Source organism: Engraulis encrasicolus, chromosome 17 (assembly GCF_034702125.1).
Source record: "Engraulis encrasicolus isolate BLACKSEA-1 chromosome 17, IST_EnEncr_1.0, whole genome shotgun sequence".
Taxonomy (NCBI): domain Eukaryota; kingdom Metazoa; phylum Chordata; class Actinopteri; order Clupeiformes; family Engraulidae; genus Engraulis; species Engraulis encrasicolus.
The window spans coordinates 36,584,305-36,610,116 of record NC_085873.1 but is presented as its reverse complement, the minus strand read 5'-3'; the positions used below and the strand labels follow the sequence as shown (position 1 = coordinate 36,610,116).

Sequence of the window (25,812 nt, the reverse complement as noted above, 5' to 3'; positions counted from 1 at the left end):
AGAATTCATGCATCAAAGCAAGTGCAATTGAATATCATCAGATGAAAGCAGAGACGTTCAAAACTCATTTTTGACTTTCAAATGTTCACAGGCAAAGCTCAATAACACTCTGATATGCGCTGCCTTTAGTAAAGGGGTTCTTCTGTGATGATGGCCCCAAAGCCCAATATGATGACAAGCCCTAACAACTGTCTTTCTTGGGGGGGGAAAACCTCCAGGTGAGGCCAGGTCAATAACAATCATCTAGGCAGGTGTCCAATGCTTCTTTTGTCTAATGAGGCCAAGCAGTTTCCACAGTTACACACAGTGGTGGGGCATCACGTTTAGTCTGTTATTCAGCCTCAGACACAGGGAGTCTGGGTCTGAATCTGGATTGCTGGGTCTTCCAACAACATTGTAACCCAAAGTATACATTTAGATTAGTTCAGAGGTTCTTCAAGGACACTAAAACCATGATATTGGAATCACCCGCTCATAGTCCAGTCCTCAATCCCACTGAGAGTCTGTGGTTAATGTCTATGCTCACTATCCATGCGATTTGGACCAGCTAGAACACTTTGCAGTGAAGAAATGGGCCAAAATCCCTAGTGGGGCATGTGCCAACCTAGGTAGCAACTTATCAGAGCCTGTTGTCAGTTTTGGTTCATAAATGGCGCCATATTAACTATTAATGATCAGGGGGCTAATAATTTTGTCCTTGTCATTTTTGTCCTTTTTTGTTTAAACTCATTGAAACAATAGAAAAAGCCAAATTCAACTCATTGAACATTATCTCCATCAGTGTATTTGTTTCCAGAATAACAGAAACGGTTAATAATGGTCATTCTTACTGAGAAATCAAGAGAAATGTCTAATTTCAGGAGGGGGGCTAATAATATCGTCCTCAACTGTACCTCCAGCCTGATTTTTCATCCAGACAGAGCAAATACACATATTAACCATTGCTATGCATTACGTTGACGGCGGGGATATACTAATTGCACATGAAAAGAAAACGTACTGGAAGAGAGGAGATTTACATGGTATGTGTGATCTGATTGTCAGTGGATGTAATTTGCCATTGACTGAGCGTCACTTCTTCTTTTTGAACACCAGGTGCTGCTGTCAGACACAAAGCAGGGAGAAGGAATGGGAGAGTGTAGGTCAGGGGTGGGGAACCTATTTTGTCTCGAGGGCCAATTACTACGGAAGCCGAGAGCGGCCTCGTATCATCTTTTTTAATTCACTTCGTTATCCCGAGATAACGGTATAATTAATTGGAGATCTCGATAAAACAATAATGTCGTGTCACAGGCGGAACTGCATTCACTTCCGTTGTTTCCGAGGGGAACAATATTACAGCGACACCTGAGGTGCAAGTAAACAACAGCTCTTTGGTAAACGCTGGCATGCCAATTCAGTTTGTTAATCAATGTAAAGCAAAGCCATGAGAGCCACTTTAGTAATTAACCACTCTAGCGGTAGGCAGGCGTGCAATTTAAACGCATCAGCTATCCGGAGAGGAACATAGCCGAGAGGGAACAGTGAAGAACTGGAGGAGTTGTAAACTGTGAAATCGCTGTGGAGGACCCCATCACGGACGGGAAACGGTGGACGGAGCCCCCCTTCTGCCCTTTGGGTAAGGTAAGTGTCACTTTGTGCGATATACCCCCTTGTCACTGCCTGCCTAATGCTCTGTTGGCCCTTGCTCGCTACACCGCCACCGTATGCTTAACATTGTGCTTGCAATTGCCTCCTTGCCTTCGCTTGCCCCTGGTAACCCATCGTTGTGTTGCTGTCGCTACCCCCGATACCTGCCAGCATTATAATAATGTTGCTTGCCCATGGCCACCTGAACTGTGCTCGCCCTGTTAACTCCTTTCTGTGTGTGCTGCTATCAAGTCAAGTCAACTGTAGGCCTACTTAATTGTCAAAAATCTATGTAACAGTGTTGGCACAGAACCAGTTTGAAATTGCGTTTGACCAGTCTCCAATGTGCAGTCTCCAATGTGCAATACACACACACACACACACACACACACACACACACACACACACACACACACACTAACCTACTCATACATGAATGTACTAAGCTTATTCTTTCTCTGACACATTCATTCACAGCATGTGCAGTACACAGACAATACACACTCACACATGTGCAATTTTCAAACTCTGTCATACTGATATAGACATGTAGGCTACAATACAATATACGCACACACACACCCAATCGCTTCCCCCAACCCCTGCTTGCATTAATGCTGCTACTCCCCTAGCCACCTGAGCTGCTAAAACTCTGAAGCGCTTGCCCACTGCATGTGCTACTGTTACTATTCCCGACCCTTGCCTGTATGACTGTTGCTATAGTTCCCCAACATGGCTGTAAATTGTGTCCCCTTATTGCAAGAGCTGCTGCTATCCCCCGGGCCCCTCCCTTTGCATGGGCTACTAACCTAGTCACCTGAACTACTGCAACCGTGCTGTGCTTACCCCTCTTGCCCCACTGGCGTAACTACCTTGCTAACCTCCCCATCTCTTTTTCTCTAGCCCCAGCCCACAGGAAACCAGGCGGCTCCGACCTACTGTACCCCACCCACTCCTGCCGGAACGCCACCACATCTCCCCAACGTTGGTCTGTCTTCACGTGTGAGTCTGTAGTGTTATTATGCTCCCTCTCCCCACCTTAGCCTATCAGCTGTGCTGCTTGAGCTAAAGCAGGGGTGGGGAACCTTTTTCATTCGAGGGGCCACTTCAAATTCCTCCAAGGGCCGTAGAAGTTCTCAGAGGGCTGTACTATGAACACAAACCAGCATATTCCCCTGCACTTCATGTCTATATTGAGGGCAGCAAACTTTAAAAGAGACCACACCTTCTCTAGGCCCCCTTAATATAACATGATTGTATTGCCAATGCAGTTTTACAATGTCATATTTCATGTGAAGGATGCATAACATTAAAATTATATCGGGGGCCGGATAAAACGCTTCAAGGACTGCAAACGGTCTTCAACACATAGGTTACCCACCCCTGACCTTAAGTGTGCCATGTTTATACATGGGTGGTTGACGTTTAAGGGCGTAACGCAAAAAAAAAAATCAAATTCCTGAAAAAAATGATGGATAAAAATTGGAAAAAAATAAAGCACTCAGTGGTCTGTGGAATTTCACCTTAATTTTGCCATTTTTGGGAAAATGTGTCCTGCATCAACACATAGCATAGGCATGTCACACCGCAGGAAAATGGAGTCACACCACAGGGAATTCACTGCATTATGGCCATTTTAATCCTTTTGTATACATGACTGACATCTGAGCTCATGCTAACTTGATAATGATATTGTGTTTAATCTTAATATGTGTTTTCATTAATAAAAAAACTTTTTTTTCCTCCTATAAGAACAGTCACACCACAGGACACCATAAAATGAACCTAAGCATTGCGTGACAGAAAGATTGCAATATGAAGACATATTAAGAGGTTAAGAGTCACCTTAAACTTCCACAGCACTCTCCAATAACTGAGGTACTGACTGGTTAGGAGCCAGTCTTTAAGACCCTTGTAGTTGGCCTTGCAGCTGCCCATTCACAAACATTGACATACATGTCACCCCACAGGACGCAATTTGTGTTACGAAATTCATTTCATTTATTTAAACTCGAAGAATCATTGAGAGCCCAGCCCTCATTTACAATGATGTCGAGTAACAAACAATTACACATATAAAATCATATATATATACAACATACACAATGCAACATAAATCATATAAGAGGTAAAAATTAAGACAAACTATGAATTAAAACTTATGAGTTAAAACAAGTACAAGTATGTGATAAAAAACTTCCCAGTATTACTTTAAAATGTTCTAAAGACACCAAGGCTTGAAGACCTATCCTTTGTTGTAGGGTATTCCAAAGTGAAGGTCCACAGACACTAAAAGCCGTTTTAAACCCAGTTCAGTGCGGGCATAAGGGACCTCCAGTAAAAAGTTGCTGCTGCGGGTTTGATATGGGTTGGAGTGCCAAACTAAAAGAGATGAAATATAAAATGGGAGTTTACCAGTGAGGGCCTTAAAAATAAAACTAAAATAATGCATGTCCCTTCTGTGAGAAAGTGGAGCCCACCCAACTTTATCATATAACAGGCAATGATGAGTGCTATATGGATCCCCAGTAATAAAACGAAGAGCTGAATGATAGACAGTGTCAAGTGCCTTCAGATTAGAGAGTGGTGCATGTCTGTAAATAACATCACCATAGTCAAGGGAAGACAGAAAAGTAGCTTCAATTAACTTTTTTCTGCAGAAAACAGGAAAGTGATATTTATTTCTGTGCAGGAAAGATAGCTTTTGTCTGAGCGTAGTGACAAGACAGTCAGTATGTTTCTTGAATGTGAACTTGTCATCTAGCCAGATTCCCAGGTACTTATAATGTGATACTCTCTCAATAACAGACCCATCTAAAGTAGATATATTAAAATCATTTTTCATGCCATGCTTAGATCGAGTAAAGACCATACATTTAGTCTTGCTTACGTTAAGTAGAAGCTTAAGACCAATGAAGGCATTTTGTAGAATATTAAAAGACTGCTGCAAATTCTCCAATGCTAGCTGTACAGAATCTGCAACACAATACAAAATTGTATCATCTGCATATAGATGAATAGAGCAGTTGGAAAGGAGAGAGAGTATGCTATTTATGTACATGGTGAAGAGTACCGGACCTAATACTGAACCTTGTGGGACCCCCTTGGTTATTAGCAGGGGGTCAGATTGAGTATTACCCAATTTTACAGTATGGTGTCTGTTTGATAGGTAGCTCTGGAACCATTTACAGGCACTTGCACTAAAACCAATACCAGGCAGAATTTGTAGAAGCAGAGAGTGGTCCACAGTGTCAAATGCTTTGGATAAGTCCACAAAGATGGCAGCACAATGTTTTTTTTTGTCAAGAGAAGTGATAATATCATCAATTACTTTAGTAGCAGCAGTGACTGTACTATGTTTAGGCCTAAAGCCTGATTGGAGAGGGCTCAGAATATTATTGGTATTTAGAAATTCTTTGAGCTGATCATTTACCAACTTCTCTAGTATTTTTGAGAGACACGGTAGCTTGGATATTGGTCGATAGTTGTTAGGGTCAGTCTTATCACCCCCCTTGTGCAACGGGGTAATGTGTGCAAATTTCCATAGTGTAGGGACAACTCCAGTGGAAATAGAATAATTGAAAATGTGCAATAATGGCTCTGCTATTATATATGCCGCAGTGCGAAGAAAAAGGGGATCTAGGTGGTCTTCTCCAGTGGATTTGCGACTATCAATTGCTAATAAAGCAGATAGCACTGTATGCTTAGACACAGGATGAAGCCTAAATTCCAGATCATCGTCTCTGACATTGTCTCTGATACACATATCATGTCCAGCCCTAGGCATAAAGGAATGATTTTTGCTATTATCAAAACTTTGACTGGCTAAAGAAAAATGTTTGTTAAGAGCACTGCAAATGTCTGATTTGTCTTGTAGTAGACAATCATCAAACTTAATGGAAGAAGGCATAGGTGTAACAGATTTATTGTTTTTGTAATTTACAGCCTTCCAGAATTTTGCAGGATCAGAGTACGAGCTAGAGACAAGGTTAAAGTAATAGTCAGATTTAGCCTTTCTTACAGATAATGTACATCTGTTCCTGATTTTCCTGAAACTTGCCCAGTCAGAGGCATCCTTGCTCCTCCTTGCTAATGACCAAGCCTTATTTCTTGACTGAAAAAGAGAGGAGAGTTCAGGGGTGAACCATGGGTTTGTTCTACTTTTTACTCTTATCTTTTTAAAAGGTGCATGTTTGTCAACAATGCAAATAAATGAGTTTGAGAAAAACTGTAGAGCCAAGTCAGCATCAGGAATTTCAGTTGTGAGATGAATGTCACTTTCATAGAGATCATTTAAAAAGGCTTGCTCATTAAAATGTTTCATAGTTCTTTTAACCAAAATGCGAGGCAGTGCTTTGGTTAGAGTGCTGTGCCTAATACAGGCAATGGGACAGTGGTCACTGACCCCTAAATCAAAAACACCAGTTGCGCTAATTTTGTTCATCTTATTTGTAAAAAGTAGATCAATAAGAGATGATTTGCTAAAGTTCTTAGAGTTTGGTCTTGTTGGATCATTAATAAGTTGATCCAAAAATAGACTTGAGAAAACATCTCTAAGATGTTTGGAGGCATCAGTTAGCCAGTCAATATTAAAATCCCCAAGAACCAGAACTTCTGAGTCAGTGAATCTAGATATCAATTGAACTTGTAGTTAATATTACTGTACAGTTTTTTCCACATTCACATATCTTAATCTAAAGTTAAGATTTATGCAATCATGCCAAATGCTTCATACATTATTCAAAATGTTGTTGGTTAATTTATATATATATTGTTTCATTAATGTTACAGTCACACCGCAGGAAATTTGACATATAAACCTTTACATAAATCTTAACAAAAATGTTTCTTCTCATCTAAGACTAATATGAAACATAATGTACCACATCTTCTTTCATTGACATTTGTTTTTTAAAGGAAAATAACAGTTTTGTAGGTTTTTAACCAATGTTACGAAAAAACAAGGCGTCACGTCTCCCACCCACATGCGGGTAGCTGACCAGGAGACCCCACCACTACTTGGACAGTGACTGGAGCCGACCTGATCCATGCTGCTGTTGCTGCCCCGATCTCTTCCAGTGCAATTGTTGCTATCCCCCAAGTGCCAATCCCTGCCCCTATGCATGCTGTTAACCCTTTAACCACCTGAACTGCTGTAACTAGTGTTGCTTTTGGCGGCATATTTTAGTTTTAGTCCTAGTCTAGTCAAGTCTTTGCATCAAGTTGTCATTTTAGTCCTTGACAGTTTTAGTCAAATCACCAAATTCCTTAATTTTAGTCAAGTTTTAGTCTACTTTTAAGTCCATGCATTTAGTCACATTCATGTCAGTGTCATCCATGACCCATTTCAGTCTAGTCTTAGAGTAATTTTAGTCAGCAAACAAAAATATGAAGACATTTAAGTCTACTTTTAGTCAACACAATGTAGTTTTAGTCAGCAAACAAAAATAAGACGACATTTAAGTCTACTTTTAGTCAACATAATGTAATTTTAGTCAGCAAACAAAAACATGAAGACATTTAAGTCTACTTTTAGTCAACACAATGTAGTTTTAGTCAGCAAACAAAAATAAGAAGACATTTTAGTCAACACAATTCACACGTTGGTCTTCTCTGTGATGTGATTCTCTTTAACCCAGACATGAGGTAAAAGTGCACAATGTAAGACACAAAACCAACCTATTTAAAGATACCTCATACAGTACACTCGTTAATACTGAACACCTAATGCAAAAATAGAAAGTGCTACAGTTTGAATGAATTGTCTTTATTCCATCAAAACATGTTAATACACCACAAGCATCAACTCAAAAAGGAAAATAAACAAAATGCTTTATCAAGGTGAAATAAAGATCATATTCTGAATTGAAAAAAATTGTGCAATTTCTTTAGTTTCTAAATCCAACTCAAAAAAATAAAAAATAAAAATAAAAAAGGGTTTTCCACTCCCCACAGTGACACTTGAAAGACTGCTGCCCCCCCCCCCCCCCCCAAAAAAAAAAACAAAAAACACATCAGCTGTAAATCCTGTTCAAAAATAAATGGAACAGCATAGGGTCATATCCTCTAAATTCTACCCTATCCCTCATATACTAGCACAACAGTTAGCAAAAGAGTAGTCAGATTCTCAAAAAAAAACATGTAGGGGCCTATGTGTATGCATGTATGCATGCATGTGTAACGGAGGCCAACTAGCAGAGTTGGTGTGGAACGTTGGTAAAACCTCCCTCCGAAAGAGTCATTCAGTGTCTATGCCGTTGGACTGAAAGACTGGTCTCTTGGCCCAGTGGTATCGTACTGTGTCTCCCATTGCCGGACCGGTGTAGTTGACGAGGTAGCAGGTTTGATCCCAAAGGTGGGTTACCAGGTGCAAGATGACCCGTCATAATGGTGCTGTGACCCGGATGGGAGTTAGGTTTAAGGGGGAGAGTGTAACGGAGGCTAACTAGCAGAGATGGCGTGGAACATTGGTAAACCTCCCTCCCTAAGCCTCAGACAGTGCCGATGGGCCGGAAGACTAGTCTCTTGGCCCAGCGGTGGAGCAAGAAAAGTAATGTAATCCTCTGCTTTTCGCAAGAGACTCTGAAATTCACCCTCCTCGCTTTCTACAAGACCTTCAGCTACAAATGGGTCCTAAAAGCAAGCTGCTGCTGGAAGTGGTGAGAAGTTTTCAGCTGTTGAATCAAGGAACACACCAAGTCGTTGATCCATACTTGACCTCATCTTTTGGGCCAAAGTAGCAGCATCCTTGTAGCTTCTGCCATGTGTAATGGAGAACTCTGACAGGTGCTGATTCAGGTCCAGCAGTGCTTGCACAATGAGGGAAAGGGACTGGGTGTCACTTTCAAGGGACTTTGTGTGTTCTGCAAATGGCCCATTCTCTGCCACTAATTGGGTCAGGCAGTCTTTCACTAATACAAGGTTGCATCGTACTGTGGCTCCCATTACCGGACCGTTGTAGTTGACAAGGTTGCACGTTCGATCCCCGAGGGGGGTGAACAGGTGCACGATGACCTCAGTCACATGACAGAGGTCATCTTGCACCTATTAACCCCCCTCGGGGATCGAACGTGCAACCTCGTCAACTACAACGGTCCGGCAATGGGAGCCACAGTACGATAACGCTGGACCAAGAGACTAGTCTTCCGGCCCATCGGCACTGTCTGAGGCTTTGGGAGGGAGGTTTAACCAACGTTCCACGCCATCTCTGCTAGTTAGCCTCCGTTACACTCTCCTCCTTGAACCTCACTCCCATCCCGGGTTAGTGGCACCACTGTGAAGCAGATCATCTTGCACCTGTTCACCCCCCTCAGGGATCGAACAGGCCACCTCGTCAACTACAACGGCCTGGCAATAGGAGACACAGTACGATACAGCTGGGCCAAGAGACTAGTCTTCCGGCCCGACAGCATCGGCACTGTATGAAGCTTTGGGAGGGAGATTTTACCAACGTTCTACACCAACTCTGCTAGTTAGCCTCCGTTACATATGCAACCACAAACATACTGTACGCAATACCTACTTAGGTTTGTTCACCTTTAAGAATGCACTCTGTTCTAAAATTTTCCTGGCCCTGTTTCTACGGCCACACGACAGATAACCAGTAACGCTGAAGACTCTCTCTGTGAAGGCCTGAGATGCCGGCATTGCAAGGAGATCTAATGCCAGTGGTTTCAGGTTCGGGAATGCTGTAGAGCAACACCTGGTTAACCAATACTCAATGCCAGACTCCTCAACCTCATCACCATCACCAGTGTGGAAGGACTCTGACAGTAATGCCCTGTATTTTAAAAGCTCCTGCCGAATACTCAATGGTTTGGGTGTCTTGGGCCTTACTGGACGTTTTGAGCTAAAATATTTAAATCTTTTACGTTTTGCTGAGGGTACTTCTGGTGCCACTTGCTCATCATCGGTCACTTGTTCTTCAGGCAGACTTGGTGGAGCAAGAAAAGAGATGTAATCCTCTGCTTTTCGCAAGAGACTCTGAAATTCACCCTCTTCGCTTTCTACAAGACCTTCAGCTACAAATGGGTCCAAAAAGCAAGCTGCTGCTGGAAGTGGTGAGAAGTTTTCAGCAGTGGAATCAAGGAACACACCAAATCGTTGATCCATACTTGACAGCATCTTTTGGGCCAAAGTAGCAGCATCCTTGTAGCTTCTGCCATGTGTAATGGAGAACTCTGACAGGTGCTGTTTCAGGTCCAGTAGTGCTGGCACAATGAGGGAAAGGGACTGGGTGTCACTTTCAAGGGACTTTGTGTGTTCTGCAAATGGCAGAAGGAGGTCATGAAGCAGACCCATTCTCTGCCACTCATTGGGTTGTAGGGTGCCCCACCCCATGGCCTCTGCAACATGAATGACGTGTTCCTTCACCTCCAGGCAGCGCTTGAGCATGGCGAAGCAGCTTGACCATCGGGTCGGGCAGTCTTTCACTAATACAAGGTTGCATTTGTGGAGAAGGCGTTCTGTGGCAACAGAGGATTTTCTGAATTTGTTAACCATGTGCCTGACTTTGTCCAGCAATCTTCTTATTGGTGCCTCCTTCTGAATCATATTTACTACAAGCTGGAGGGTGTGTACAGCGCAGGGTGTCCTTTGAATGGCCCCATAATCTCTTCTGCAAGCATAAAAACACAAAACATTATATTAGTAGGTTCACAGACCATTTATTTTGCGCCATCAACTTCTTAAGTACAAGACATTATATTAAATACAGTAGCTCAAAATGCTTGTACTTGATATGACATTTCTTTTTATTCATATTAAGTGACTGAAAAACTAACTGCATAGTTTCGTGAAGGCTAATGAATACACTTCATACACAGACTGACCTCTCATCCTCTCCTTCCACATCATAGTCATTGGGGTCCTCGCTGTGCTCGTCCTCGGAACAGTCAGATGTTCCGGTGGCTTCACTGCGAAATGAAGCCACCATGTTGCTGCCGTTATCAGTGATGGTTGTAATTATCTTGTCTCTTTGGATGCCCCATTCCGCCATAGACTCCTCCACCAGCGCACCAATTGCTTCCCCCGTATGTGGATGTGCCAGTTCTTTCAAGCTAAGAAGTTTGTGTTCAGCCTTATTGCTTTCAGGATTGAAGTAGCATGCACTGACACCCAGGAAAGAGGCAGTGAGCCCCTTCTTGGTCCAGATGTCCAGGCCCGTGGTAACCCTGCGCGCTTGGGAAAGGCTTCGTTTGATCTTTCCCTTCTCTTCTATATACATGTTTTCAATGAGATTCAGAATTTTTTGTCTTTTAGGCACATTGAATTTTTTGTCCATACTTCCCATCATCTGAATGAATTCTTCATCTTCGACAATTCTTGCTGGCAGGCCAGTACGGCCAATCCATTGGGCAATTGCCTGCTCTTTACAACGTTGTTCAGGGGCGTTTTCGTTATACATTTGAATGCTGCTGGGCTTTCTCTTGGGTTTCTGTGGTGTCCGTTCTGGAATCTAGAATAGAGAAGGGGGGGGGGAGGAGAGTCCAGTCAGAAAGGTCTACTGCTCATAATAATGTTTCACAATATAGGCTACTTATATCATTTCAAATCAAACCGGTATTAATGTGACTATATTTTAAGTTACACATTTTGCGCTTAATGTAAGCCTGAAGACACCAGGATGTGTGTGCCAAGTGGATTATTTCACATAGGCCTACATTTACACATTTCTGTTATAGCCCCACACCCTCACACCTGCAAAACTATTGTGAAGTTGGCACCAGATATGTTGAATATTATGCATAAAAGCATTTTTTGTTATTCGTTTCTGCATCGTTTGTAGGCCTACATGATAGCACAGGCAAAATGAGCATTTCTGCACAAACCTTAAAAAGGTGCACTGTGCAGGAAATGGTCAAAAGAGGTACTGCAACTATGTTGCTCATTGAAACTGGGTTGCCTATTGCCGAATTTGATCTTTTCATGACAGTTTACTAAACTGATATTTTCTAGTATGGCCCAAGTACAGTCATCTTTGCAGCTAAAAATGTCTTTCAGGAAATTCAAAAGGGCGGACCATGGAGAGGATAGGAAAGTGAAATTGTCGTAGTCATAATGAATACTTAATTTGATGTTGGTATGAAAAAGGTATTAGTGAATGGGTAGCATAAATTCTGGAAAGAAACAACTGAAAATCTTACACACTGCACCTTTAAGATCAGGCTATCTGGTGACCACAATTACGCAGCACTCTATTATCATTCAAATGAATCATTTTTGCACAATTGAGCAGGCAACATGAACGTTTTTGCACAAACCGTTTATGTTACTTAAAATGTACTTTTGTAGGCCTAAATGCAGCGCCAAATCAGCAACCAAATTACTCGAAATGGTTCGAATTGTTTGTGCAGGTGTGTGGGTAAACAATGTTTCTGCAGAAACAGTTTGTTACTTTGTTATTTCATTCAAGTCATTTACCCATTGAAAGTTAAAAAGCTTAAATAGGCCTAAGCTTCTCACACGAACACTCATTTTGCCTACACAATCGTGCACAAATGAATAAAAAATAAATCTATTCATATCTTCAACATGTGGGGAGCCAACTGCACGCAAGTGCTGCACCTCTAATGTCATACGCATGGTCTAACCTACAAGTACGCAAGGCCTAGGTATCGGTCAATTGTCAGTTAGTTAAACGGATCAACAAACATTTACACCTGTGTCCTGCGTCTTGAACAGAATGTTAACGCCACAAATGAAATTCTCCCACGATTTAATTTAGATTTACTACTGCAGCGAAATGAATGAATGAATGCCATCGTGCTTTTTTTCTCCGTCTGGGACAACCCTCCAGTGAAGCAGCGCGTCAAACCTATATTTAGATAGGCTTACTGTACCGAGTCTGACAGACACAACTATAACCTGGGCTACCAGAAATGAGAAATGAGACGTTGCCGCAGCGGAGGAAGAAGATTTGGAGAAGAAGCAGACGGCAGAGTTGCGCTAGTGTATGGAGTCGTAGACTTATTAGCCACAGTCCTAAAATATACCCATACAGGCCTAGGCTATATTGAACGGATGCCTGTGAAAAAATACAGTAATCCATATTGGCAACAGTGGTCGCACAATCTGAGTGCAATTGAAATGCTAAAGGTCCTAATGGACGCAGAACAGCGTTGGCACAACCCCCTTATTCCTTGGAAGCGATGGCTGGTCCGTGTAACGCTTTGCAGTGCTTTGATCCATTTTCGGAATTCACATGAAAAAGATGAAAATTAGTTCAAAACTTCAAATTTCCAGACAACTCAGAAAACAGAAAATTGACGCTGTGTGCTCGTTTCATTGTAATTTGTCGGTGGCCTTTGAAAGAGAAAATATGTGAATTTGAAACCAAAGTAAAATTAGGCAATATTTCAATGTCCAATTTCTGTGTCGCGCAGGGACCGGGGGATGTATTGGCTCAAGTAGCGCCAGATGTGTTTTGCGTAATGTCTACAAATGAAATGGATGGCAAGTCAGCTGAGACGTAGGCTACAGATCTGACAGAACAACTGGCTCAGCTGTATAGGCCAACCTGCAAACTTTCACCTCCTTCCCGACAACCGTTGGGACGAAAGTGAGTTCATGGACAGGGGGAGAAAAATAGGCTACCCACATAGTAGAACTAGGCAGGCATGCATGGTGTGCAAACTCTGATTAATGCGCACCACAGACCCATTGACTCCACGCCGACTAGACTACTCTTCATAAGGCCCCGTCTAAATTTGCATTGGCTATTAAGGCATAAACGTTGCACATTGTTTATTTTACGCGTGGATATTTCCCATCCAATGGGATCTCATTGCGCAGTTGGCACCACACTGCAGCATCCGTGACCGGATTATCAGTGGTGCAGTCTACTTTTTTGAAGTGGGTATACTGTATATTCAAGCATTTTTTTGAAGTGGGTATACTGTATATATTTATGCTATTCTAAACAATTGATCAATCCATTTGAAGTGGGTATACTGAAGCCCCTAAAATTTAGAAGTGGGTATACTCCGTATACCTGCGTTCTACGTAGACTACACCACTGCGGATTATTCCAAAACATCTGCAAGACCTATATTAGCCTATTTGTAACATTATCTTGACATTTCACAGAAATAAGACAGGCTTGAAATGTACTATAGGCTACGGGTGTAACAAAGCAAGCGTCATGAATTCGCAGTGCGTTATTGCTCGACCGCGTCATTTCAGTTCAGTGGAAACTAAGCTTGAAGCGCTATAACGGCAATGTAGCCCACAGTCTGCTCAAGTGAAGCAACTGATGTTTTTCCATAGGCCTAATATGATTGTCTGAATTCTTAGGGGAGTTGGCCCATATGCAAACGGAGTTGCCGACCACTGATCTACAGTAGGCTATGCGTGCCCAACGTGCTACCCTCTGAGTTCGGAGTTGGGTTCGGAGTTGGTCTCTGGCGTGTTGTCAGGGTAGGTGAAAGCGGGTTATTGAAAAGTTTGCAGGTTGGCTACGACTACAGCTGCCAGTCATTCTGTCGGATCTGTAGCAAGCCTACGTTTTAAGCTGACTTGCCATCCATTTCATTTAGGCAAAACACATCTGGCGCTACTTGAGCCAATTCCTACATCCCCTGGACCCCGCGCGAATGATTCAGTCCAACCACCATGCAGAAATTGAAAATTGAAATATTGACTCATTTTACTTTGGTTTCAAATTCAGTTGTTTTCTCTTTCAAAAGCAACCGACAAATTACAATGAATTAAACAACGTCAATTTTCTGGATCAAAAAATTAGAATAAATTCTCTGACTAAGGCACTCCAAATTAAAATGTCTTTATTGAAATGACGGGTCCTACATGGACATATTAAAAACAAGGCAAACAATATTAAAAGGGGCCTTGTTTTTAATATGTCCATGTAGGACCCGTCATTTCAATAAAGACATTTTAATTTGGAGTGCCTTAGTCAGAGAATTTCTTCTCATTTTTTGATCCTGGAAGTAGGCCACTATGCCTTGGACTAAAGAGCACCCAAACCCAAGCCAACAAACTATTTGGATAAGAGCACGCCATAGGCCTTCTCCACAAACTGAACGTCAATTTTCTGTTTTCTGAGTTCACTGGAAAATTGAAAATTGAAGTTTTGAACCCAATTTTAATATTTTCCAAATTAATTATTAAAATGGATCAAAGCACTGCAAAGCGTTAGGCTACACGGACCGGCCATCGCTTCCAAGGAATTAGGCCTACACAGATAGCCTAGGCCTACTTTTAATCGCGCAGGTGTGTCCGAAACTGACTACACTTACCTGGATGTCCGTATGAATTTTTTTCAGATGCCTCTTCAAGTTAGTTGTGTTTTTGCCTTTGAGTGTGTGGCCACATTTCTCGCCATCAATCATAACCACACGGCATTCAGTTAGGTCCTCGGCTTCTTGATATTCGAAGTGTTCCCAAACATCTCCCCGTCTCTTTCGCCCAAGTGTTACAGAGCAGGCCATCGCAGTTTTACTGTTTTTTGAAAAAAAATAATCAAGCCGTCGTCGCTTCTCGGTCTTAGTTGCCTACAGAAGCTGAACGCTAACGCCATGATTTTAAACCTGTCGTTTCCATCACCTGACGAAAGTGCCAATTCCACGCAGCCAATGACGACGAGACCATTATTGAAAGCAATGAATGCTGACTGAGAAACGCGAAAGGCTCTTGCTGTCACATGCAAAATATTTATCATCACCATGACAATAATGTTTCTTTTCGTCATCTTCAAAGCCTCTCCTCTCGTCAACAAAAACGGAGAACCATTTTAGCATAGTTTTTATTTGTGACGTTTTACGTTTGAGTTGGGTATGCATTGGTTTTTGACATGACGAAAATACTCTTTACTTCTCGTCTGGTTTTCTTCACATGATAAAAAATGTTGTTGACGAGGATATTTCCTCCGCGTCTTCGTTGACGACAGCAACACTAGCTGTAACAGTGCTGTGCTTGTCTCTGTTGCTCCATCAATGCATATTCTTTCACTACCCCTGAGCCCTACCTGTATGCATGCTGGAACTAGGAACGGCAACATGCCCTGGCCCGTTGTACCTGCCCTACTCTGCTGCTGCCCAGGCTTTGTCCCTCTCCTGGCGTGGGTTTGTCATCACGCGTAAGTTTGTAATGCCACTTGTGCCTAACCTGATTACAGTGTTGTGTTCTGTATGCCTCCTCTCAGGTCACATTTGATGTAGCTGCACAGCCCGCTGGTACCGGACGGGACCTAACAGATCGGACTATTGCTGCTTTCCCCTCCCCCAAAGACGGGGACCTCATCGGGCTCCCATCCACCCCCTGACCTGTGGACTAGTGCTGTTCTCTCCTGCCCCTTCCAACCAGCTCGCCCAAGTTGATTGACCTACAGTGTGCTGTGTATACCGGTAGTTATTCACCCTACTTACATGGATTGCTGTGTTCTCATTGTGTGGTCTCATTTTAAATAAAAAAAATTCAACCCTTTAATTCTGTAGTCCCGTGTGTCTTATTGGTGGTGTGTCCCAACTCCTCAAGGTTGCTAGGGTAAATTCCAAGTAGGCATTTTTGCCTGGTGACACAGCAGTGCTTTCCAATATGCGACCTTGCGTCCTCCACTTGGGCTTGTGGCCTCACGTTTTGATGATGCCCCGCCTCTGTGGAGAAAACGATTACGTTTTCCCCGCTGTCAGCCTAGCCAAAACAATTTTTGGCGGACTATTCTTCATTTACCATCCTGTTTGAAAATGAGAAAATGACTTTACAATTGAGTTTTGCGAGATATTGAAATATAATGCTGTTGTTTTTGATGTCATTACAATGTATTACTTCCTGGTACGAGGCCACAAGCACAAGTGGAGGACACAAGGTCACATATTGGAACGCACCCATAGACCCTAGAATATCAACATTTGCCAGTATATGCCACTTTAGTACTGAGAATAACCACTGAAGTATGCAAACATGAGGCACTAGAGATGTCAGAGTAACGAGGTGGAAGTAGTAGGCTACTACAATACAGTGTCTGAACTTTTGGAGTTGTGTTTACACCCATTTCCACTTTCATATGATGAAATAACTACTTGATAAGGACAGTTAAAAGACAAATCTGAGTAAGTTAACCTGGAGGCAGTGGTTAACTGTTTGAGATCCCTTTGCCTTGATGGCAATTGTGCATCAGGGCTGTTTTATTACTTCTTAACTTTTCCTTTCAGTAGTAGAGTTTTTCTTTAATATTTAAAGACGCACTGTGTAACATTTCCAGTTCATTTCCAGAATTCATGCTGCCCATTCACAAATGACCTTTTTCACAAACAAGCCTGCTTATCACAAGCTCACATTGTCAGCCTTATTCATTATGATTGGGAAAGAGCACTTTTCATTCTTGAAAAGATGGATATGCTCCATGTCTGCCATTTTGAATTTCCAGACATTTTCGCTGCAAAACTTATTTTTATATAGTGCTTGTTGTACTTCTTCTCCAGTCCTGTGCTCCAGTAGTACTACATTTAATATACGGTATACAATAATATGTACAATTATACATTTTCAGCCCTGACCCTGTGATTCAGTAGCACAAAATGCTGTGTGACTGTATGATGGTAGCCTAGAGCAAGTAAGGCAGTGTAGTGATTAAGGCAAGAGTCTAGCATTGGGAACAATGAACCCAGATGATAACAGTAATATGTTTGATCAGTCATCCGCTTCTTCCAGGAGTGCCCTTATCAATGGCCTCAGGTCTTTGTAGAGTTTAATGGCTCCTTCAGCTCCAGGGCGGTGAGTCAAGTTGTGTTCCTCCATCACCATCAAGCACAAGTCATGTAGGTCAATGTCACATGAAATATCTGTTTTCCACTGGCAAATGTCTTCACCTAGGATTGTGCTTATTTTGTCCAGTTCAACTGGATGCAGATAATTCTGTGCATGATACAGCTCAGGTACGTTGTACATCATCACTGGCTTGCCATGGTAGACATCACGTCCATTCCTTCCCCTTCCCGGACGAATGCGATGGTTGTCCCACATTTGCACCACTGTGTCCAGCTCGTCCTGTAAGGCAGGCAATTAGTGAGAAGCATTGTTTACAACTATAATTAACGGCTTTAACCCTTGTAAGGTGTTTGTGTTTTTGTTGAAGGTGTTGGTCATTTTGACCCGGGCCTATGGAAAATAATGTTAGGGGGGGCATAGCTCGTATTCACCATGTTCCCTTCATCATGCTTGTGAATTTCTGTGTAAATATATTTTTGAGTGAGAGATTCAGAGAGCGAAAGATAAGGAAATGGTGAAGAAAGTGAGTCACTGTCCTGACTCTCAGACTGAGCCAACATTGATGCACAACCCAAAAATATTGGCACTCATTTTCCCACATAATTCAACACCTGCCTCACTGTCTACTCAACATGTGATCACTATTATATCAGAGAGTTTAGACAATATTGCTCTATAACCCCCCCAAATGATACTGGTCAAAATGACCCAGCGACACCTCCAGTGTAACAGAAATATGTAATGGGGTTAGCAAGGGGGGTCTCTCGTTTTGCTTTCAGATTCGAAGTCAGTGAATGTCAATGTGAAACAATAATAACAATAATAACTGATATTTTTTTTCTCAAGCAAAATGGGTCACCCAAACACCTTGCAAGGGTTGCAAATTGGTAGCCAGACTGTGCCCTCCTAGTGACGCAACACCCTCAAGAGATTTGAATGTCGATGATAATCAGGCTAGCAAATTGGGCTAGTTGCGCACAATGGCCAAACCGTTACGCACAATATTACGCACACATTCACCACTTTATTTCAACCATTTTACTCTCAAAATAAATAGCATATTGCGTATTGATTCCTTACCTGTATAATCTTCAGAAAACAGAATTGCACAAGACCCTTGTCGACGAAATCACCGCTGAAATCACCCGTAGCTTGGAACTCTCTGAAGACGTCTCGCCAGTAGTCCACGTTCTGTCTCCTGTACATCCCCCACCAACATTCGATTCTCTGGTTTGCCGTGCTCCTTCCTTGTATAACACAAGGGGGCCCAGGGGCCTCTCCAGTGTCGTCTTCCCTGAAAAAAGTCTGTAGTCTGTTGGCATGGACATTTTCTGTTCCATGATCTCAGGATTTTGGCGCAGCCTCCGAGTTTAGAGACAGTTTGCGTAAAATAGGCTGCGATTACGCACGGGTTGCTGTTGGTAGAGTTTGCTTCCATCCAAATTATATACCTCGAAAATCCATCGATGCACCCGTTCACCCCAATGCCAAAGGGGGTGAGCTTGTCATATGAATCCATGTGCCATACGTAATTAGGCCCCGGAACACTGTATGATCTTCGCCGCAGTCTCCTTTCCGATGCTACACGGCCACGGGATCAAGGGTGGTCTGGATCTCCGCAACGACATCCCGACTGGCACGGAATCCAGCTAAAAGGCACCTTGCGTGCATCATACGGTAGCCATGAAGCCGTCCTGGTCCGTTCATAAGACTCGAGATGAACTCTACGACCTCAGCTGGATCGCTATATCTCCGTCGGTACAGACGAAGCCGGGCCAGTCTTCTGCGGAGGTGCCGCGGACTAATTTTGAAACTATTCCTTATTAAAAGACTTAATGCAATCTCTGCCTGTGTCATCCCCTGATCAAAATATGGCCTTATTAGGTTATCCATTATTCCAGACATTGTAAAGACAAGCGTTTCAACTATGAGAGCCCCGAAGTCATCAAAAGCTCTTCCCGTGGTGCCTATGAATGACCCATTTGTCAGCTGTTTGCTGATCATAAAAAAATGATTCGTTTTCCCGAGATCACAGAATAATTTGTTGTGTTTTCTCGAGATCACGGAATAATTGTTGTGTTTTCTCGAGATCACGGAATAATTGTTGCGTTTTCTCGAGGTCTCGAATTAATTATATCGTTATCTCGGGATAACAAGGTGAATTAAAAGTGTACTACAAGATGGGCCGCTCTCGTCTTCCATAAATTACAGTGACACAGTACCAAAGCCAAATTTGGAAAATGGATAAACTGTATAGTGATTTGGAAAAGAGGGTCTTCAAATTCTGCTCTGGGTGGAGTTGATTATTTTCCTGTTGCTGTTACTGTTGCTGTTGTTGATATAACCTGACTTTCCCTGTCATGCTTGTGTTGTGTGTCACTAGAAGTCATTGTTATTCCAATGTTTTGACAGCATATTCTGAATATAATGTATAGCCTACGTTTATAATTACTGTTATTCCAGATTTCTGTCTTAATATTTATTGCCTTGGAATTGCCATTGCAATGTCACTTAAAATATAAGCATTCATACATGTTTAGCTTTTGATATTGCAGGTAATGTGCCTGTTTTATGGTTAATGTTGTTATGCTTGGCTGTCTAACGTCTGTCTCTTAAAGGCTGATTGATGTATGATGTCCAGTACGTACTCTGCTGTATTTAAAGTGTAGTGGTAGCTGTGTGTTCATTAAACAATGGTTGATTCGTTCAATTTTTTGTAATAAAATTATTTTACACAGTAAGTGTTTCTTGATTTCCTGATGTTGACATGGCACACGTGAGTTTCACATCAACATCTACATACATCTACAGTTTTGTGCAGAATGCATCGAAAATAGTAACGAGGGAACGCAAACCATTCACATGAACGGATGAGTTGCCAAACGTCGTAATGACAACAGTTTGAAGGAGTTGAAAAGAAAGCAAGAAGACTAGGTGTTGACAAAGCATGACAAAGCATGTAGAGGCCACCTTAGTCATGGTTACGTCACACACAAGACACCCCACATTCTATGGCACAGTTACTGTAGAACTGACAAAGCTTCATGGATGAGGAGCAAAACGACTTCAAGCTGCCAGAAGCAGTGTTGCCAGATTGGGCTGTTTCCTGCCCAATTGGGCTGCTTGGGATGGCCGTGTGCGGGAAAAAATGGCATTTATCAGAAAAACCCGCCCAATCTTTGCCATAGAAATCAATAGAATTGGGCAGGGTTCTGTGCTTCTAGGCGGGTTTTGAGCATTTCTTGGGCTGGAAATCATCAGCCTCATCTGGCAACCCTGGCCAGAAGAAGTCCAGTTGCAGCATTGTAGTGTAAAACAAAGTCCTTTTGGATATCATGGGCCTGGGCAAATGACTATCTTCACCGACGTCAGACAAGAGAACAAGCACCACAGCACCTGCACACTACTAAATACAAAAGCAGTCGTCATAAAAGACCAAAATTGAATAACTATGCAAATTATATTCAGCCATTGTAAGCTCCTGAGCTCCTGTTACTCGGGATATCCAAAAACATTGCCCTCATTAGTAAAATCCTGAGCAATAGATACCTGCAATGCTGGATATGATACCTTGGAGCAAATCAGGTCAGGGGGGAGAAGAGGTCAGTTGTTGTCAGTGGCGGTTCTACCCATTTGGGGGGCCCTGGACAAAATATAGGCATGGGGCCCTTTTTTCTGGCATTTTCCATGGCACGGTTGACTATTGGGGGGCCCTACAGTGGGCAGGTGTGGTGGGGGGCCCCAGGCAGTTGCCTAGTCTGCCTGTTGGTTGGTATAAAGCCGGCTCTGGTTGTTGTCCTGGGGCCCAGGGAGAAGGGCCCCCCCAGAATTGGATGCCCATTGCACTGTACTGTATGCTCTTATATGGTTTTGAACTGGGCCCATCCAAAGCAAAGCTGTCAGCGGCCCTGGAGAAAATCATACAGCACTGTACCTGTATGTGACACACTGGCATGATTACAATTCGCTCCTACAGTAGCCAGGAAGAGATGATATCGGACAAAAGGTGAGTTTGGCCCTTTTTACACTCTCACTCACTAGGATGTTCCAGATTTACATTTTGACTTGATGGTGGTTACTTGTTATAACCTTGGAAATCTATCTAATTATTATTAAAATAACTACTCTCTGTCCTCGAGCTTGAATGGTTCAGCACCAGATATCTGGCATGAGGTGGGTCTGAAGCTTTCTACACCCGTCTCGTTCTTGATTTAAGTGACTTTGAACGTGGCAGATATTGGTACCAGGCGGGCTGGTTTGTCTATTTCAGAAACTGCTGGTATACTCTGATATTTTGGCACACAACCATCACTGGGGTTAACAGAGAATAGTCAGAAAAAAGAGAAAATATCCAGTGGGTGTCAGTTCTGTCCCGTACTGGCAAGGTGTACCTACAGGGAGTGTTTATTAACATTGGCTCTATCTATGTCAGTGTTTCTCAAAGTGGGGCGTAAGCCCCCCTGGGGGGGCTCAGAGGCATCTCAGGGGGGGGCCTGTGACATCTGATTTTGCTTTTTTTTCCCCAAGGAAATTATTTCCTGTCTCGCCAATAAGTTTAAAGTGATACTGTCCCATTTTTGGAAATAAGCTTATTTTACACCTCCCCTTGAGTTAAATAATAGGCTTTTACCTTTCTCCTGTATTCACAACTGTTTTCTAGTTATGGCAGTGCATATTTTACCTCCAAGCTAACAGTTAACATTGAGTCCTATGAGACCAGTTAGCCGCGAACTGGTCTCATAGGACTCAATGTTATTTGCTAGCATGGGGGTAAAATTTGCACTGCCATACCCAGAGAACGGTCGAAAGTACAGAAGAACGGTAAAAGCCTATTATTTAACTCAAGGGGAGGTGTAAAATAAGCTTATTTCCAAAAATGGGACAGTATCCCTTTAAAGCCCTCGCCAACATTATATTATTAATTGTCATGAATTTGAAAAGCATAGGAAATGAACACACATCTGCATTTGACTGCAGTCCCTCTTTGTTTAATCTTTCCTTTGATTCTGTGCAGCGATCGCAAAATCAGTTTGTGCGAGCACTGGTGTTGCTTGGGGTGGGGGGTGGGGGCTCGGAAGTATTCAGAAGGGGGAAATGATGGTAAAAGTTTGAGAACCACTGATCTATGTCATTCACGTAAATGGACCTCAAATTGAGTATTTTCCCCACCATCTCTCCAAATTCTTTTTGAAGTCATATAGAGTAAGTAATCTGCACAAGGAGGTGTAAAAGCTGTGAGTGTCATTCCGTGATTGATGAAGGGGTATCTCAATTCGTAGGGGTTGCGTTTCAAGCTCTACACCTTGCGGCTTCGCTTGAAAGCACGAGGGGCAAGAGGAAGGGGTAGGGGTAGAGATTAGTAATGGGTAAAGGCTCGAAGTAATCTGCGGAAGGTGTAAATGTTTAAAAATGTAAACATATGTAGGCTAGGAGGCGAAGACCTTACCGGTCGAAACGTTGTGCCTTTTTTTAACAATAAAATCACGACAAGGGAGCTTTTACGGTGTGCGAATATTTTTTCTACTTTTTCAACATATGTAGGCTACCCACAGTAGGAGTATCCTTCTGAAGCCAGTATTTAGCATTTGGCTTGCCTTCTTCTCTGCAGCCATCAGGATTTTTAGGAGACACTCAAAGATAATCAATGAAATAAATAATAATAATAATAATAATAATAATAATAATAATAATAATGTATTGCAATTCCATACAGATTATTTGGAAAGTGTGATTATATCAATGTGAGTAAATTTTTTGAAACTGCATTTTAAACTGTATACTGAACTGTGTTTTACGTATGCTGTCACTGTGGTTTTGTTACATGCATACAGTGTACAGTGTTTGTGTGTACTTTATATGTATTTTATGTATTTATATGCAAGTCATCTGTTTTATTTCAGAACATGCTTAAGTTGGACCACATGACCACCATGAACCCCACGTTTCCTCAGCTCAATGATACCACCATGAACCACACGGAGAAGCACTTTGACTTTTACTGTTTGGAGTTCCCAGTAGGCCCTATGATTTTGTCAATCCTGAGTTCACCCTGTGCCTTAGTGGGCGTGCCGGCAAGCGTGTGGCTCCTGTGGACTCTCATCCAAAGGCAACGAAGCAGTAGCGGTGGAGGCTCCTCCAAAAACAACGACATCTACATGCTCCACCTCAGCGTCTTCGACGTGTTGTCCACCACTCAACTTCTTCCGTACACTCTCAATTTTAATTTCTGGAGGAACGACCTGTTTAAGAGCGTCCAGGATTTTATCTTGGCTCTCAACTTTATGGGAAGACCTCTGGTGATGACCTGCATCTGTTGCGACTGCTACATGGCTGTGTGCTACCCGATATTCTACATGAGGATGAAAAGTTCGCACTACACACTACGACTGGTCACGTCTGCAGTGGCCTGGGCTGTTGCCATTGGGTGGGCAACTCTCACGATTTTCATTTTCGTAGCAAAAATGCCAGACGTCCTCCTGTCAATCCCCTACTTCCTGACTCTTCCGGTCATAGTGGGCTGTGACGTTGCCATCCTGCGCGCCCTGAGGAAGCCGGATCCTTCCGGAAAGACGGCCGTCCACCCGCAGAAGCAGAGGGCCCTGTTGACCATCGCACAGAGCCTTGTGCTGACCGTCCTAGTCTTCCTGCCGCCTCTGGTGATGCTCGGCATCACGCCTCTCATACCGCTGACGAAGCAGGAGAGGTTCTGCAGTGTCATTACGCCGGCTCTCTTCGCTCCAGGACTGGCCAGTATGATCATGCCTCTGATGCACCTGCATAGCCTGGGGAGCTTTAGGGACCTGAGATGGTGTGGGTGTAGAGTAGAGTAGAGTAGAGTAGAGTAGAGTAGAGTAGAGTAGAGTAGCCTCTGATGTAGCTGCACAGCCTGCCGAGCTTTAGGGACCTGAGATGGTGTTATGTGGGTGTTGAGCAGGGATGGGGAACTTTTATGAGGAGGGCCACACTTTTTAATCGCCACAATCGGAGGGCCACATGACCACGGATCTAACTCTCCAATTTGCAAAGTTATAAGGTGCAGTTGGTTGCTCACTGACTGCCCATATTGTTTGGAAGGAATAGAATACTCTATACTCAATAATCAATTGGCCAACAGTATAATTACAACAGATTGATTCTTGCTAATCGGCGAAGCTAACCAGCCAAATCTTGCCCCCCTGGTGTGGAGGACAGACAATAGAGTAGAGTAGCTGTAGAAGAGGTACTGCATGTCATCAGCCCTGAGGGAAATTCAGGAACTGACAGAAAGACAGACACAGACAGACAGAGGCTCAATTCGAAACGGGAGGCAGTGACTCGATGACTCTCCTCCTACATATACAGGTCACTGATCAGATAGGTGAAGTTAGCTGATGAGGCAGCCGGTACGAACGGCACTAACGAGTTCGCTACCTTGCGCATTTGATGTTACGGTGACTCTATGGCGGGAGTTACGTTCATCACGTTAGCGCTTAGCTTACGCATGCTATTTGAACGGTGAATGATCGTCAGACGGCGGAATCGTAAAATAGGCTATAAATAGATCTAGCGACAGCATATTTAGATACTACAATGTTGATTTATCCATTCGATTTTCAATATCTACATACATAAGTGTCAGAATAAAGAGTATGATAAGGTAGTAGCTTGGGTAGTAGCCATGTTTGTTTTTCAGGTTTCTGGTTGAGAGGGAGGTGGCGCACAGCATGTTGGGTACCAAGGCAGCGAAGTCAGCATCTGATGCTGACCTCAAATATCCCCGTTACACCCACAAATGCAGTCAACTGCCGAGGGAAGAAATAAAGCAATATGTCGTTTCGATCCACACTTCATGACTCGATGTCCAGTTAGCTCACTGGAAGGACAGCTGCCTTCCCTGTTTCGAATTTAGCCAGAGTAGCTGTAGAAGAGGTACTGCATGTCATCGGCCCTGAGGGAAATTCAGGAACTGACAGACAGACAGGAAGGAAGGCAGACAGACAGACAGACAGACAGAGTAGCTGTAGAAGAGGTATGTCGTCGGCCCTGAGGGAAAATCAGGAACTGACAGACAGACAGGAAGGAAGGCAGACAGACAGGCAGACAGACAGGCAGAGTAGCTGTAGAAGAGGTATGTCGTCGGCCCTGAGGGAAATCCAGGAACTGACACAGACAGACAGACAGACAGACAGACAGACAGATGCATATAATTATTTACTGTGGAAGAATGGATACATACTATATGTCTAGATAGACAGACATTGTGACAGACGGACAGACATTGTGACAGACAGACAGACAGATAGATAGATGCTCTCCCAGCCTAGTGATTGGAGCTCCACAGATCTGACAAGAACAAGGTTTGTTGTTTCAGTTCCATAAAGCAAAATTCTAATATAGCCTAGCAATAGCCAATATGGCTTGACCAAGTGATAATGTATTAGTATACAATGTGTGATGTTGTACTGATGTTGAAATAGT

General features: G+C 43.0%; 1 protein-coding gene and 1 long non-coding RNA gene across 2 annotated transcripts; both read left to right on the top strand.

Annotated features, from left to right (window-relative positions):
* Nucleotides 1–1,201: 1,201 nt before the first annotated feature.
* On the top strand, nt 1,202–16,074 carry LOC134466828 (uncharacterized). The gene is made up of 3 exons (XR_010038419.1): nt 1,202–1,623; nt 2,533–2,631; nt 15,791–16,074. It is a non-coding gene; the product is annotated as an uncharacterized LOC134466828 (long non-coding RNA).
* Nucleotides 16,075–23,258: 7,184 nt separating this feature from the next.
* Nucleotides 23,259–24,185, top strand: LOC134467031 (P2Y purinoceptor 4-like). The gene has a single exon (XM_063220955.1). It carries the CDS (start codon nt 23,259–23,261, stop codon nt 24,183–24,185), a length of 927 nt encoding a protein of 308 aa, XP_063077025.1.
* Nucleotides 24,186–25,812: the final 1,627 nt, after the last annotated feature.

Coding starts and splice junctions, on each gene's coding strand:
- LOC134467031 (XM_063220955.1), top strand. CDS start 23,259: ATGCTTAAGTTGGACCACATGACCACCATGAACCCCACGTTTCCTCAG.